The sequence below is a fragment of the Aythya marila genome, assembly GCF_965140915.1.
Source record: "Aythya marila genome assembly, chromosome: 4".
Taxonomy (NCBI): domain Eukaryota; kingdom Metazoa; phylum Chordata; class Aves; order Anseriformes; family Anatidae; genus Aythya; species Aythya marila.
The window spans coordinates 68118395-68133465 of record NC_139045.1 but is presented as its reverse complement, the minus strand read 5'-3'; the positions used below and the strand labels follow the sequence as shown (position 1 = coordinate 68133465).

The window sequence follows — 15071 nt, the reverse complement described above, 5'->3', positions numbered from 1 at the left end:
AAAGGCCCACAAAGTTGTGTTTGGTAACTGAATCCTCTCTTTTACCGATAATGTGACTGGTGATTCAGAGGCAAGAGCCAGCCCTATATATAGACATATTGTGTATGGAAACTAAAGAGCAACACACACACAATTGTTTAATGTGAAGTCCTCAGTAGATCCCCAGGATCTCCATCTCCTGCAGAACATACTGAAGGAGTATATATAGTATGAGAACATTCCCAAATAAAGGAGCAACAATCTCTCAAAATACCTCACACCAAAGGTTTTTAGGAAAATTATGGATAACACACCGTGGGGAAGCCAAATTCTCCAAAACGGGTGAAAATTCTCAACCGTAAGCAGGGAGTTGTTGTTAAAAGACTTCCTCCCAGAACAACAGGAGGTCATTTAGGACCCCATGGGTTTTTGTTTTCAGATATGGTCTGCAGATGGGGAGAGCGAGGTCTGAAAAGCTGCCAGCTGTGCCAAATTATTCAGGATAGTAAGAACAACGGCAGAGTGAAGAACTGCACAGGATCTTAAAGACTGGGTAACAGGTAATACAATGGCAGGCAGAATTCAATGGATAAACACAGGGAGAACAATTTTAGCTTCACACAGAACAATCTGAGCTCACAAGTAGAATTTTGGGTCTTTGGCGGACAACATAAAAAAACCATCAATTCACCACTCTGCAACAGGCCAAGAAGTCCGAAGCCAAATATTAGGAATCACTGGAAAATCATCAGAAAACAACTTGGCACTGTGAAAATCCATGGTCTGCCCATACCTTGTGCAGTTCTCATTCCCTAACCCCTATAAGGAAGGTTTAGGGGAAGACAGAAGGAATGATGAATGTTATGGGACAACTTCAGCACAAAGAACGATCGTGTAGGCTGTGACATCCAGCCTCAAAGAAAGACCAGGATGGGAAGGCGTGACTGAGATCTAAAAAGTCACAAATGGCATGGACCAGACAAGGATGTGGACAAGAGACTATTGTTACAAACACAAACCATGGAAGGCTAAAAAAAAAAACACAAAAAACACTGATATATAATTTTATTATATTTTGCAGAATTACTCTTATAAATATCCCACCCAAGGAAAAAAACTGCTAAATGAATTGAGTCTTGCAATAGATGTATAATTTATCTGGCCATTGTAATTTACAATAATTACTTTTAAGCAATATTCCATCTGAAGTGTTGTAAAAGCATGAAATGTCAAATGGGTTTGTGAATTACTTCCTAAAATGAAGATGTTTCAGTATTTCTGTTATGAGGCCTTGAATATGAAGATAGTTGCAAGCCTAAGATCACAAATATTCAGAATAACGAGGAAGATAAAGGTAGTTTCTCAAAAGTTGAGTTTTAAGCATGACAAGTTATATTGTACCTGTAAGAGGAATTAACTCTGGCCCAAATAACTCTTGATTCTATTTCCACTGCAGTGAAATATTTCGTAATTCAATTACGATTATTTCTGCACCCTTTACATTGCAGTAATGCTTCATGGTTCCAGCTACCCCCACTCCGTTATCCTGAACTCCACGCACATATAAAAGACAAATCCTGCACTACACACAGTCTCTGTACTACTGAATCTGTAAGGTACAAAGGAAGAAAATCATCACAGAAATAGAGAAGATAATAGTAACTTATTTCATTTCTTCCCTCTGCTTTGCAGTATTAATCCTTCAAGGAAACCAAGGATACTACTCACCTTTAAAAAAAAAGAAAAAGTTATTCTCTAAAGAGTAAAACAAAATAAATATAAAAATACAAAATTGTTAAAAAAAAGTCTGGTGTTCTAGAGCAGGACCCCAGTGTCTAATCAAAGTTGATTTGAAGTGTAGCATTTTCTTTAACAGATGTTACATAGTTCCTCATTTTAATAAAATAATTTTGTTAAATGTTAATTATGTTACTAATGTCAAATGATTTTAACATTAATCTGTGACCTCTCTTCTGTCAGCTTTGGTTGATATGGTCTAATAAAGTTTAAAAGCTGCTTCTGCACTTTATTAGGCTCCTTCAACATACCTATTCACAAATCCACTCATGCCCACAGGCAACATGATCAGATAAGCTCTATTTTCTTAAAAGAAACTAGAGATATGAGTTGGAACGTGTTCAATCACAATTTAATCCCATGTACTGGGAAACAGCAGAACACAAGTATGGCCACTCAGGTGATTTAGTGGCAATGCACCCTTAGTTACATTAAACTGATAAGATTGGGATACTTAATTTCAATGATACAGTTTTCAGAAGGAAAAAAAAAGCTGATGAAGACCAACAAAAAACTACTTGCATTAAAACTGTATATTCAAAAACTACTTAAATCCTTCAACATAATCTTCTTTAAAATCAACACTAATTGTGCACAGACCACGAAAGAACTAGGAAAGAATTTATTTGTATGCAAATCTTACTACCAAAAAGTCAAGTTGCTCTTACCTTGAACTAGATCTTGATTTTATATCTTCCTTGGCTGTTCTTTCGCTACTAGCATCTTCAGTGCTCTCTACTTTTTTCTCACAGAGCTGTTTTCTCTTCTCCCACCTATTCTGCTGATTTGAGATGCTTTCTGCTTCTCCTTGCAAGTCATTTTCTGCTCCTACCTGTGAACCTGAGGAATGTGCCAGGCACTTAGAGGAGATCGGCAGATTTTGCTCTTCTCTGCCAAAGTCTCTTTCTGCTAACAAAGCAGAGGTTTCAGGTTTTAATGTTTCCTGTGCAGGGACTGAATTGTCCAAGTTATCTACATGGTCCATTTCCTTAGACTTCACTAACGTGTATGAAGCATTTACAACACCTCCTGCAGAATGTTTAGTCTTTAAACCTTCCACATTCTCCTCCCTGCTGTCTTCACAGCTGCCACAACACACACAGGAATTAATGAGACAGTTTGTGGCAGCTATACTGAGTTTATGGGATTCATCCTCCTCCTCATTTGCTAACGGATTAGCAGATCCAGGAACACAATTAATAGCTGCTTCGGGTGTTCCTGGGGATTCTGAGCTAGAGGGAGATTTAGGATTGAATATTACAGTAGCAGATATTTTCATTCCCCCTGTTCTGTGAGCTATCACTTCTGCCATTTCTGCATCATCAGCATATGCATCCCAACCGTTGAGGTATAACTGCGAATCTGGACCTTCCAAACAGCTGCAGGAATTCTGAACTGAGATGCCAGACATCTGTTTGCTGTCTTCAATATTGTTATTATTGCTTACATCACTTTCTGCATCTTTTAAAAGCAAGGTTTCCTCTGTCTGATGACCATTCTCATACAGCAGAGCATCTCTGTATTGCAGGTTCTGTTTTGAACTGTGGCAAGGGTTATTCACCCAAGCAAAGGTATCACTTACTGAATCCAACCCAGCAAGAGCCTCTCCTGCTCCATCTAGGTCATCCATAAAAAACACTCTGTCCTCTTCATCAGTTAAATTGTCAAGATGGTGTCTCGTTGGTGAAGCTTCTGTGCTAGAACTATTTCTTAGACTAGGTCTGTGAGCTGGGGACTGACAGATGCTCGGAGGGGAAAGCAGAGAAGACATTTCATCTCCAACTCTGTGTACCATCCTATTCAGCTGTTCCAGCTCCTGCTCGTCATACTGCATTGAACAAGCCAGCTCAGCCTCTGTGTTCTCAGCTTTTGCTGAGAGCTCCTTGGCTGGCAACGTTGCAGTTATGCCTGGTGTAATGACAGAGGGTACTTCAGGATCTGTTCTGACAGGAAAATCCACGTCTTGAGAGATGCAGAGGTTACGCTCCAGTGTGTGCAGTTCCTCCTCAGTTAACGTCTGAAGTAGATCCCTAAAAGTAAAGCAAAACATGTGACATTACATTCACAATCACAAGAGGCACTGACGTTACACATTTTAAAAAAGCTTTTACTGTCAGTACAGAAATCCAGAGAGCGAACGTGGGAACACAGAGTACTTTCAGCTGCATATCTCAGGGTGCATTTTGCATTCACATTCAGAACACTTGGGACTGCTGGTGCTTGAATTCGAGAACACTCATGCAAATACAGGCTACCAAATTATTTATATATTTGCCGTAAAGCCCCAAAATAAATCAAAACACACCCATAAAGTAAAATGGATCTTCCCCATTCCCTATTTATTTTGAGTGGAAGTGTTACTCACAGTGAACATACTTTGTCATTTTTTTAATTCACAGATTTGATTTTGGTTAGAAAATACATTTGCCATCCATGGTACAAGATCCTGAAAATTATTCTACAAAAGAGCACAGTAGAAGTTTCACACCCTTACATTGTCAGATAAAAAGAACTCATTAGAAGTATCAATATCACTGATGCAGTGCTGATGTCTTGGAAGCCTATTCAGTGCAACTTGGCCCTCCTCCGCCTCCAACACAACTTGGGGATTAGGGAACTAGGTTTTTGTACAATGTTAAGAATCAGGCAGGCCTAAAAGCAAACATTGAGGCATTTACGAAACTTTCTAGAGGCATAAAGCATCTCCACTATTATCAAGTGTCCTCAGTATTGCAGTTTTGGACTACAAGCACTCATAAAAAAAGTGTTATTTGAGACTTATGTTTAAATGCTTTATAACTTTACAACAAGATACACAGCACTGAATTCTAGGTCTGCATTTGATTTATACCATACTTCTGAAGTAGGAGCTGCATATAAAAATATCCTCTGTCAAGAACCGTTGTCAACAGCAGTTGTTTCATAGACCAGCAAGTATATTTTAGCATAAATAAATGGATGGAAAATGGGAGGCCTTTCGCTTAAACAGGGGCTAGGAGTCCACTATTCCTCATGGGTTTAGAGGTCATTAGAAGTAAGAAGTAACTTCAGTCTAAACAAGAGGACCACATCCATCCCCCACAAAAGATCCATTTGATACATCTCATGTTTTGATTTCCATCAACTAATGAAGGTTACCTCAAAGGCCAAATATTTTTCCTATCACTACCAATAAATGTCAAATTACCTAAAAAAAAAAAAAAAAAATCACTGGTATCTGACTTGTGTACCAGTTAACATACAATCTAAAAAATACACACATACATTTATGTATCAGTTTAGATAATCATTTCAAAGGTAGAATAAGTGTAGTATATACGCTTTCTTTTGTTGTGGTGGTGGCTATGTACTCTCCTTTTCAGTAACATCTTTATATAAAGTAAGCTTTTATTCTTGGGCTGAAAATAAGAGGCATCATATGAACCTGAAAAAATACTAGGCTTATTCAAGTACCACCTTAGAAAGACAATCGCACCTCCATATCCTCCCCCTTCCACCTGCTTTCGTATTCTCTAATAGAGAAGTATTTATTTCAGTTGTTCCATATGCATCTCAAAGTCCCAAATGTGACCATTTTTCCAGTCATGTATTAGTAATAGAGGGAAATGGACAATCTCTTTATACCCACTTAGTTTGTAAAGCTATAAACCAATATTGCTATCTTGCAGACTAAAACATTTAAGATGACCTACACACTTCTTTTGTCTAAACAGTATGGCATGATATTACCTTTCTTTTGTCAAAACTTTAATTAAACAGAAACAGATGTCTGTAAGAGATCGAGTGTTTTAACATCACCATAAAAAGCAAATGGACTGGGAACAGTTTAAGTTTTATGGCCAACATAGAGAGCTGTATTATTTGTTTTTGAAAGAATTATACAAATGTAAATCAACAACAACAAAAAACAGCATGATTTTTGCCATGAGGCTTTGTGCTATAAATTATCAGTTTATAAATTTTTAGAAAAATGCTACAATGTGGAATATCAGAAGCAGAAAGAAAGAAAAATGAGATTTTTAGAAACAGAATTATTATTATTTTAAATACAGTAAACACAAAAATGAATGGTTTAGGCTTGTCTCTCACATATGCAAAGACAAGATATTAAAAACAAGATATTTGGAGGTCAGTTCAAGGCCCATCAAGTAGAGATACTGGTCTCTAATATCAAGTTGTAAGGAAAGGAGTAAGAGTGGGCCAAGCATCCAGGGAACTTGCTAGGTGTGTCCAACTGGCTTCCAACAAGCTATAGCTCAGGAAGTCCTGAGGTGGCATTTTCATGGTCAATAATTCTTGGCGAATTTCACTTGTATAAAATGAAAATGTTTGTGTCAGGAACTAAATGACAGCCAACTACTTAAAACTCAGCTCTGCTTCTCAATACACCACAATCAGAGTTGCTCTGCTTCTCTTCTGAAGGCACAGACAGCCTGACTGCTCACAGCTATTGGTTATATGTTTCACCTGTTTACAACAAACACAAAGGTTTCTGCAAGTGCTGGAAATATATATTTACTGCATTCTGGTCAAAAGGCTAACTTCATTGAGTCGAGTAAAAACTCTTCATTTTTTGCCAATATCAAACACCTTAAAACTTAAGAACAATTATTTGCAGTTTTAAGGTTAAGTAAATAAAGCTTGATTCAAAAATCAAGGAAATCAGCAACAGTCCTGTTGGCTTTTAGGGCTTTGAGTCAGATCCATGCTGCCTGGCAAGAGATGCTAAATGCAATCAGTCGGACTACATGTGGTAGTCCACCAGCTCTGTTATTTTATGAGGGAAGTCATTCCTGCTTTAAATTCATAGGAAATCTGCTCAATATCCTAACTGAAACATCAGAAATTTTGCTATTAAAAAATACAGCTTGTCCTCAGAAAAACAGGATCTGGCAATTACCTTTCCAGCTCTGCATAAAAACTAGAGCCACTGGACTAATTTAGATAAAAGCTTCCTTGCAAGATGAACAATTTTTGATTGACAGTTATCTTTTTGATACACGATATATTAGTTAAGAAAGATTCACCGCCAGCATTAGAACATGGCCTGTTTTAAAATGCCTATGTAGATATTGGGAATAAAATTAGTATCAACCAGTATCCAGAAAAAATGGTAAATCTCACTAATGGAAGTTTAAAACTAGATGTCAGACATCATTATTAAGCCTCAAGGTTTAATTAAAGCAGAGCTACTTCCATGGTTCATTTCCTTTCTGTTGAAGCATTTGTAGCTCGTCAGTGGATCCAAGCAAGTGCTGTGCTCACGTGGAAGAAAATTCTCTCTGCTTTCATTATTCACAAGGCACAGGTAACAAGGGCTTCTACACGCTGTCCTGACAGCTGCACTCCACTCGCTTTTCTCTGAGGCTTTAGAAAATAGCAAATTAAAACAAGTGCATGTTGGGATTTCACCTGCTTTTACTCTTATTAGCTTGGTATCACAGAAAAGCAGTCTAACCTTGAAAGTACAAGGAACACTTCTTCCAGTGGTTTCAGCCACTGGCAGGAAAACAAGCCAAGGTCTTAAAACGTACTCTGCCTGTTACAAGCCAGTAGTAAAAGTCTGCTCTACCTATTGCAAAAGCGATAAATATTTTTGACTCCACTGCTAGTACCGAGAGAGCAGAAATTACGGTTTGAAAATTCAAGGCCAGGTGCCCATTTAAAGACAGGCAGCTGAACAGAGGCCAGGGTCACACAGCCCAGGTGCACAGATCCTGCACATTCACTGGGCCTCTCTCCTTGCTGAAATTTGCTTCTATTCTGACTGGTACCTTAAACTGTTTTCAGGAAACAGCATCACTGACGGTACTGCCAGCCCACGATTCAGTTCTTGCTCCTAACAGAACACCAACAGCTCTCGGTTTACAGGGTTGCCACTGTAGGACATGATGCAGGTATGGAAATGCAATTTGCAACCTCCTGCTTCCATCGCGGTGAGCCGCTTTCAGCACACCTGCGTCCATGGATCTGCTCCAATGCATTGCCACTGAGAAAACAAATCTGATAAATAACAAACAGCACTGGTGCTCTTTTGTTGTCAAAGTTTTAAAATCGACTCAAAGTTTTAAACCAACTTGGAAAAACTCACGTCTTTTCCCCAAGTCACCAAGCACGCTTTAAAGGCATGAGATTCACAACTTGCCCCTCATATTCTTTAACACACCGACAGCAGGTACACCACATCTGATTTCTACTCAATGTGCAAGGATTTCAGTGTACTTGAAGTGGTAGGGACCTCTGATTCTGCACCACTTATCTGCAATCTGCTTGATTCTGCACCACTGAAATCCACAGGGACCCTGCCACCAGCTGTAATGGGTCCAGAAACAAGCACCAGGCAGGCAGAGGGCTCTGAAAAAAGGGCAGAACTAAGGAGTACTGCAAAATCCCAGATGTGCTCACCTCTGAAAATCCCCACATAGCAGCCACAAATGCACGTATGGTATAGGCAATATTTTATTGCAAGAATGTTCAGGCATAGGCATCCAAATTAAATATTTATGCATATCCCACAATATATGCTTTTTATGCTTAATAGGCAGAAATGGTTCAAATATCTCAGCTTAAAACAAACGGAGATAACCCTACTATATATATTTATGCATTGGTAGATGCATAAAACACAGTGCTGATATTTTATATCTAAATCTGAAATCAACACAAGCATCTTGCATGGGCATTAAAATATTCAAACTCATCATTTGTTGCTCAACCTCACTAAACCTAAACAAAAACCCTTAATGCTTTTTGCTCTGAAAGTCTCCACAAATAACAGCCTCTATTGCTTTCTAAGTTGCCAGCCACCAACAAGACCGCCAAAAATTGCCTAACCAGATGTTTTTCTCAGCTAGCTGCAATTTAGTTACACAGATCCACAAAAATATGGTACTTTCTTCATTTGAGAGCACTCATGTTTTAGGATAATATAGTTTTAAAATTATCAACTGTATACTTGGATTTACTGGAGTGAAAATATTTAGTTGGCTAAGATTTAAAGCATACTGAACTATATGCAGAAATTTCCTGGGATGTGATCACGTTATTCAGTACAATTTTCTATACTATTACAACATACACACAATTGCAACATAAAATGAAACTGAAAATATTTAACATAGGACTTCTTGAATTATTTTTTGTGCCTTAACTATTGGCCATGGAGACCAGAGAAAGACCCCTGGAAAAAAGCATTTCATTTTTACTGGAGACACATTCAAATATCTCATTCCATCTTCTCTTATTGGCTTCTGTGAACATTGTTAGCGAGCAGGAATTGCAACCTGATGAGTTTAAAAAAAATCTGTCATAACAAACAAAAAAAGATTTAGACAGCTTAGGCATTTTTAAAATAAAATTAATTATTCTGAATGAGCTGCACACTTATTTGTATTATACTGTTCTTTATTTCTATCCAATGTATTTTTCATTCAAGAGTATTACTAAGGATCTTTTTAAGCCCAATTCTTTCAAATAATCAAGTTCGTTGGATGAGTTCCCTGATGTTCCTTCAATCCAGAGACTGCCACTGAGAAAAAATTTCAAGTTACTTCTTAGCTTGCTTGTATTTTTCCCAATGCCCTGATAAATACTACCTCACTAAGAACATGTTGCAAACTGTTTGCTGGACAACTGAATTCATGTCTCTTAATGGTCATTTGAAAGAATAAATTATATAGATCGTGTAGTACCTACATTCCTTTATCCAGAAATGAATCTGAAAGAATCTTTTCATCTTTGAAAGTGTGCATTGAAAATACTAGTTATTGAACAAATAAGCACATTACTAATGTCTTTTCAACCCAAGCATTAAGTTCAGAGAAACTGAAAATTAAATGGACTAAGCAATAAACTGACTTCATTGATTTCCATTTTTCTTGTAGTGAAACGTAAGGAGTAAGCACAAAGTACAGATTATGAGAAATATTTTAGTTTTGAAATTTTTTTTGGCTTTAGTCAGACTGTGGAATACTAGTGAAAATTCCTGTAATAGGCATATATTGGGATATTTTTCTAAAGTAAACTGCAAGGACTTTTTAAGCTTTAGCAATGTTTAAGGTTCCCCCATCCCATATTAAGTTTTGCTACTCAGTTCGTGTTACTTTTCTTTATTCTGTTTTATAAAACCATCATCATCCAAAATATATGAAAATACATGTTAATTTGACCATTTTAATTCTGAGATCTCAACATGAATATCATTAGTGTACCTGAAAATAAAACTGAACCTAGGGAATCTTCAAGGAGCACAAAAGGACGTGGTCTGGATATTCATAAAAGCTAACTTCAGAAATAGGCTCCTCACAAGGAAATTAATCTGGATAAACTTAGTCTCCATGCAAATTCTTCATATGTCAAACCATCATCATGACAGACAGGGAAGGAGACAGGTAAAAATTGGACACAGGAAAGAAAATCTACCAAGTTAACTCTAGAGATGTACAAAAACAGCATTTGCAGTGGGTATACAAATTTGAATTATCAGAAAATATTAGGGTGCATGGATTGAAAGAACATTATTTATTTATTGAGTTAAACTTCTGGATAAAATACCGTAAGTCTGAATATATATAAATATATATTAAAAAAAAAAAACAGCATAAGATACAGCTTCATATCTACAAAGTAACACATCATCACTTTAAAAGACCTCAGCTAAAAAAAAAAATAATATTTTAATGTCCTTTATACTTGAATTGAGACCAAAAAAAGACAACCTCTCCAATGATTACCAAGACTGAAGCACTGTGAAAAAAAGGATATATATAGAATATGATCCACCCTCTAGGAACAGATCCACAATATGAAAAACTGATGGTCACTTCTATTAGATTAAGAATGATCTGAGTATTGCATCATAACATACTGACAAAATATAATAAGCCTAGTTAAACAAAAACACTGATGCTAATTAGAAGCAGGATCTCCCAAAATAAAATGCGACTTTGATATTTCAGGCATCATACCACCGTAAGGAAAAACTGAAATGTAATTAAATTATGTTCAGAAAAAAGAAAATATCAAAGAGAAAAAGTTTAGAAAATTCAGGGAAAATGAAAAACAAGTTAGATATTTCATGGGTATGTAAAACAGACGAGAGAAAAATGTATCTTAAAGTTCACATAACAAACAAACACTTTCATAGGCATTTCTGTGTACTATTTTACCCTCTGATTTTCACTACAGAAAAGAAGCAGTTACAACAATCATTTATTACTTGCCTTATTTTTCTTAACAGAGTGTGAAAAGGTCTGAAGAGTTCAGACATATCTTCTGGCTTGTGGTCCAAGTTCAGTGGTCCCTCGGAGTAGACTACAAGGCCACTGTAGTTCAAACACAAAAATGAAAATTGCTTCACACCCAGTAACTACTCAGTGAGGAATCAGAAAAGCAACTGTACATACATATTAGAACTACCCTCAAGTTACTTCATTTTCACATTGTTATCTTATTTGTTTTATCCACCGCCAGTTAGAACAAATGATATTTAAAGCTACTGGAAAAAGATCCCCTCCAACCCCTGCTACTGAAGCATGGGAGAAAGAGCAATGGAAGCTCAAGAGGAAGAACGTACTCTCATATCACTGCTGCAGCTGACCCAGAAAAAAACAAAATCAAAACACAAATAGATTATCGAGTAAGTTGAGGAAAGCTCACTGGCTTGAGAGAGATTGCAAATGGCTTGTTCTTTCCAGTCTAAATCATTTCTAGGTAAGATGCTTGACTTACACTCCCATTTTTCTACCTCTAAGATAAGTATAACCTGGTAGCAACTTGAGATAAAGAAGATACACACACTAAGTTACATAAAACATATTTTGATAATACAACACTTCTAAATGAACTAAGTACTCATAAAATTTCCCTGAAAAGGGGATATTCGTGATACTGAAACCCCCTGAGCACCTTGCTGCAAATACCTAAATACCTACCGACAGAATCTCTATTGCCAAAGCCCATGTGTGTCAGGGATTACACAAAATTCACCTTTTACACTATACCTGCTGCGTATTACGGCGCTGTGCCTGAGAGCGCGCATTCCACCCATAACAGGCCCCACTCTGCTTAAAACTATTTAATCCTCTGCCCACTGCCAAAACAACTTCTGTCTCTCAAAGGCAAATGGATTGCATGTTCTTATCCTCTAGATTACATATGCTTTATTTCACCGTGGACTTTTTCCCTTCTGAGAGCTGACTATTTCAAGGATACGTTGTTTTTCCTGCAGTCAAATTACAAGTTGCTTCAGAGAGCTTCCTAGGTATAATAAACTGTTAGTGTCTTCTACTCACCTTCTGTTCATTAGCAAGCACCCTGGATAACTAACTAAAGCTCTCTGAGACACCACAGCAATGCTGGTGTCACAAGTAATATGGTTCCCACTGAAGTATTTAAAAAAAAAAAAAAAAAAAAAAAAACACAAAAAACACTTACACTCTGTTTACCATCTGGGAAATACTGCTCTTTTTCTTCTGCTTATAAACCCAGAGTCTGGCTCATGCCCTGGTACCAGGATAGTACTGTAGTCTCCCATCAGGCTGGAAGATGGCCATCAGAAAGTTCAGAATTGTCAAGACAACAGAGGGTCCAAGAAATGTGACTACTCAACGTGATCACCATTGCTCTGGGGATTGGTGTTTGAGGGCAGGAGCAAGGAAGGGGGAGAACAGGAGCATGAGAGAAGTTGCTTCTTTTGCAAGTTAATTTTTTTTTTTGTTGTTTAAGACAAATTATCCTGTTACCAAGGTTACGTACTGTTTTTTTAAGTTTTCTGAGCTTCAACAGGGAGGCTACCATGAAGCGACAGAGTTATCACTGACTCATGTAGTCACGTTCTGCCTCAATAAATGTCACGTCTTTGCTGAGTGGAAGCTAGAGGCTGCTTCCCCTGAACTTCTAACAGCCACAAAACATCACTCTTTTGGCAGTTTCTACAGAGCTCAATTCTCAGAAGAAATTTTAAAAGATAAAAATAGAAGAGGGCTAAAGCACTACAAAAACCCATTGTGAAATGACCTCCGTGTATAAGACCATTCAAAGAGTTCTGAATCAAAGCTTGAATTTGGTTGTACCATAGAAGGAAGTAAAAAAACGCACAAAAAAAGAATACATCTTAACATTTCCTACTAAATCCAGATTTCACTGACACCTGTTAAACACGGTGCAGCATACACTGCCCAACTTGCACCGTAAGCTGATGTCGGAAGAGAAACCTTGAAGAACAATGACTCCCAAAAGTATTCCTTAAAGAAAGGCTTTGTTATTAGAGAAGCAAGGGAAGCCAGCACCTGGCCCCAGATCAGGCTACCCAATACAGCAACAACATGGCAACTTTAAATGCAAGACAGATGCAATTCAAAGGCTTCTCCTTTCACAGTCCCAATTAAATGCCTGAATTTCTTCAAGGCAGTACCATAACTGAATGGGGTTATTTTCCCATGTGGCTTCATATGGCAGTGATTTATCTTCAAGTCACAGGATAGTTGGGGGCAGTTAAACCAATTTCTCTTCTCTCTCTCTGTCCTTCTTTGTAATTTGGGATTGATATTGCTCATTTTCCAGTGAGCCCTTGGTTTTCCAGTGAGCAACCATGTGTTCTTCTTTGTGTCTTCCAAGAGCATCAGAGTGTATTGTCACATTTCTGTTGTCTTTTGATAATCAGATTATTACTGTTGTTATTTTTAGAATGATGGTTACAGAGAATATCCTATTTAAAAGGAAAAATGAGCCACAGAAGCACATTATACTCAGGATTTTAGGTTTCTTATCTCCCTCAGTTATACTACTGATATTAGCTAACTTTAAAACATTCACAATGGTAAAATATTGAAAATATGTTGGCTTTACTTCAGAGAAACTCTCTATTAAATTGTGAAGACTTATTAGGAAAAATGCATCTGATCTGTTCAATGTTGAAAAAGCTGAATAAAGAAAAAAAATGTTTAGACTTAGTTACCTGAGTGGTCAATACAGGGCACAAATTTACATGTAACAAGTTATACATGTTCATACTTTTCCTTGAAAGAGATTTAAACCTAACTCACTGGTCACAATGCACTCAGCTTGTTATGATGATTCTTTCTGGATCCAGAGTCATTAAGAAAAATATACAAATAAAATTGAAATGTCTGTTTTCCTGGACATGTATCCTTAGGTCATATTATTTTTGAGTGACAGAATATCTGCTTTCAAAAAATCTTTTTGACAACATTACATTCTACTGTACTGTACTGATGTTCTTCATTGACCTTTTTAATTTTTTCTGGAGGAAGTCTAATCAACAGTTTCAGGGTCCTGCTTTCTATATTCTCCTTTCTCTTCCCTTTCGTTTTTTTGCTCTTCACCTTCTATGATAAACTGGCAATGACTTTTATTTAATTCTCTGTTTGTAAAAAATGCAAGCAAACTCAGGTGAAAGAAAATACATCAAAATTCTGAACAAGTTTTTTAAATCTTCAATATATATCTGAGGGGGAAGCAGAGCACAGAATAGCTATCAGAATTACTTACCACACAATGGCTAATCTTGGGATAGTAAACATTAAAGCTGGTTCATAGTCATCAATCATATCTTGAGTGAGGTATCCAAGCCTTAAGGCTCTAAGCAAAATAAAATGATTTAGCAAGAGATTAGACACTCAAAGAAAATATTTCAATAGGAAAAAATATGAAAAAATTGTAATATAAGCCCAAACTAATAGTATTTAATTGATGAACTATTAGTGTACATCCTAATATACTATGTACAAAACTGACTGATGTAGCATTCGCTGTAAAATATATATATATATAACATATAGCCATCTAAACAAAACCAAAATATTTTTTATGCCACTTTCCCTTCTTATATACTATTTCATGTCAGGTTTCAGCTTGTTACTGGAAACCACTGGTGCTTATAGACTTGCAAGTTTAGTAGAAAAGAAAAAATCATACATTTTAAAATAATAGGGGAAAGTATTTTGTCTCATTTTCAAATAAAACTTGCTAAAATCTTTTAGGTCAAAACACACTAAGCTCACAAACATAACTAAAAAACCACACACAGAGCAACTACTATTGAAGTCTCTGAATTTAGTATTTGGGATCTTTCATCAATCCCTAATAACTTTTCAAAATCATCAGTCCCTTTTTTGGGCTGAAACCTTTTTTTTTTTTTTTTTTTTTTTTTTTTTTAGGCTTTTCACTTGGTGATATTTTCTAATTTTTTCTGCATAGTTTCTTATTTCCTCATAACTTTCTTCTCCAATTCGTCCATATAATTGTGTAAGATGACACCCACACAGCACACTAGT

The 15071-nt window shown here is 36.7% G+C and overlaps 1 protein-coding gene across 2 annotated transcripts in view; it reads right to left on the bottom strand.

Annotated features, from left to right (window-relative positions):
* ZFYVE28 (zinc finger FYVE-type containing 28) overlaps positions 1-15071 on the bottom strand; it is a 143876-nt gene that overhangs the window by 36422 nt on the left and 92383 nt on the right. For both annotated transcript variants that reach the window (XM_082759185.1, XM_082759186.1), the window contains exons 6-8: positions 14287-14376; positions 10998-11099; positions 2445-3806 (exon numbers count right to left, since the gene is read on the bottom strand). In XM_082759185.1, the coding sequence (XP_082615311.1) occupies positions 2445-3806; positions 10998-11099; positions 14287-14376 (1554 nt within the window). The remainder of the gene's footprint in view (positions 1-2444; positions 3807-10997; positions 11100-14286; positions 14377-15071) is intronic.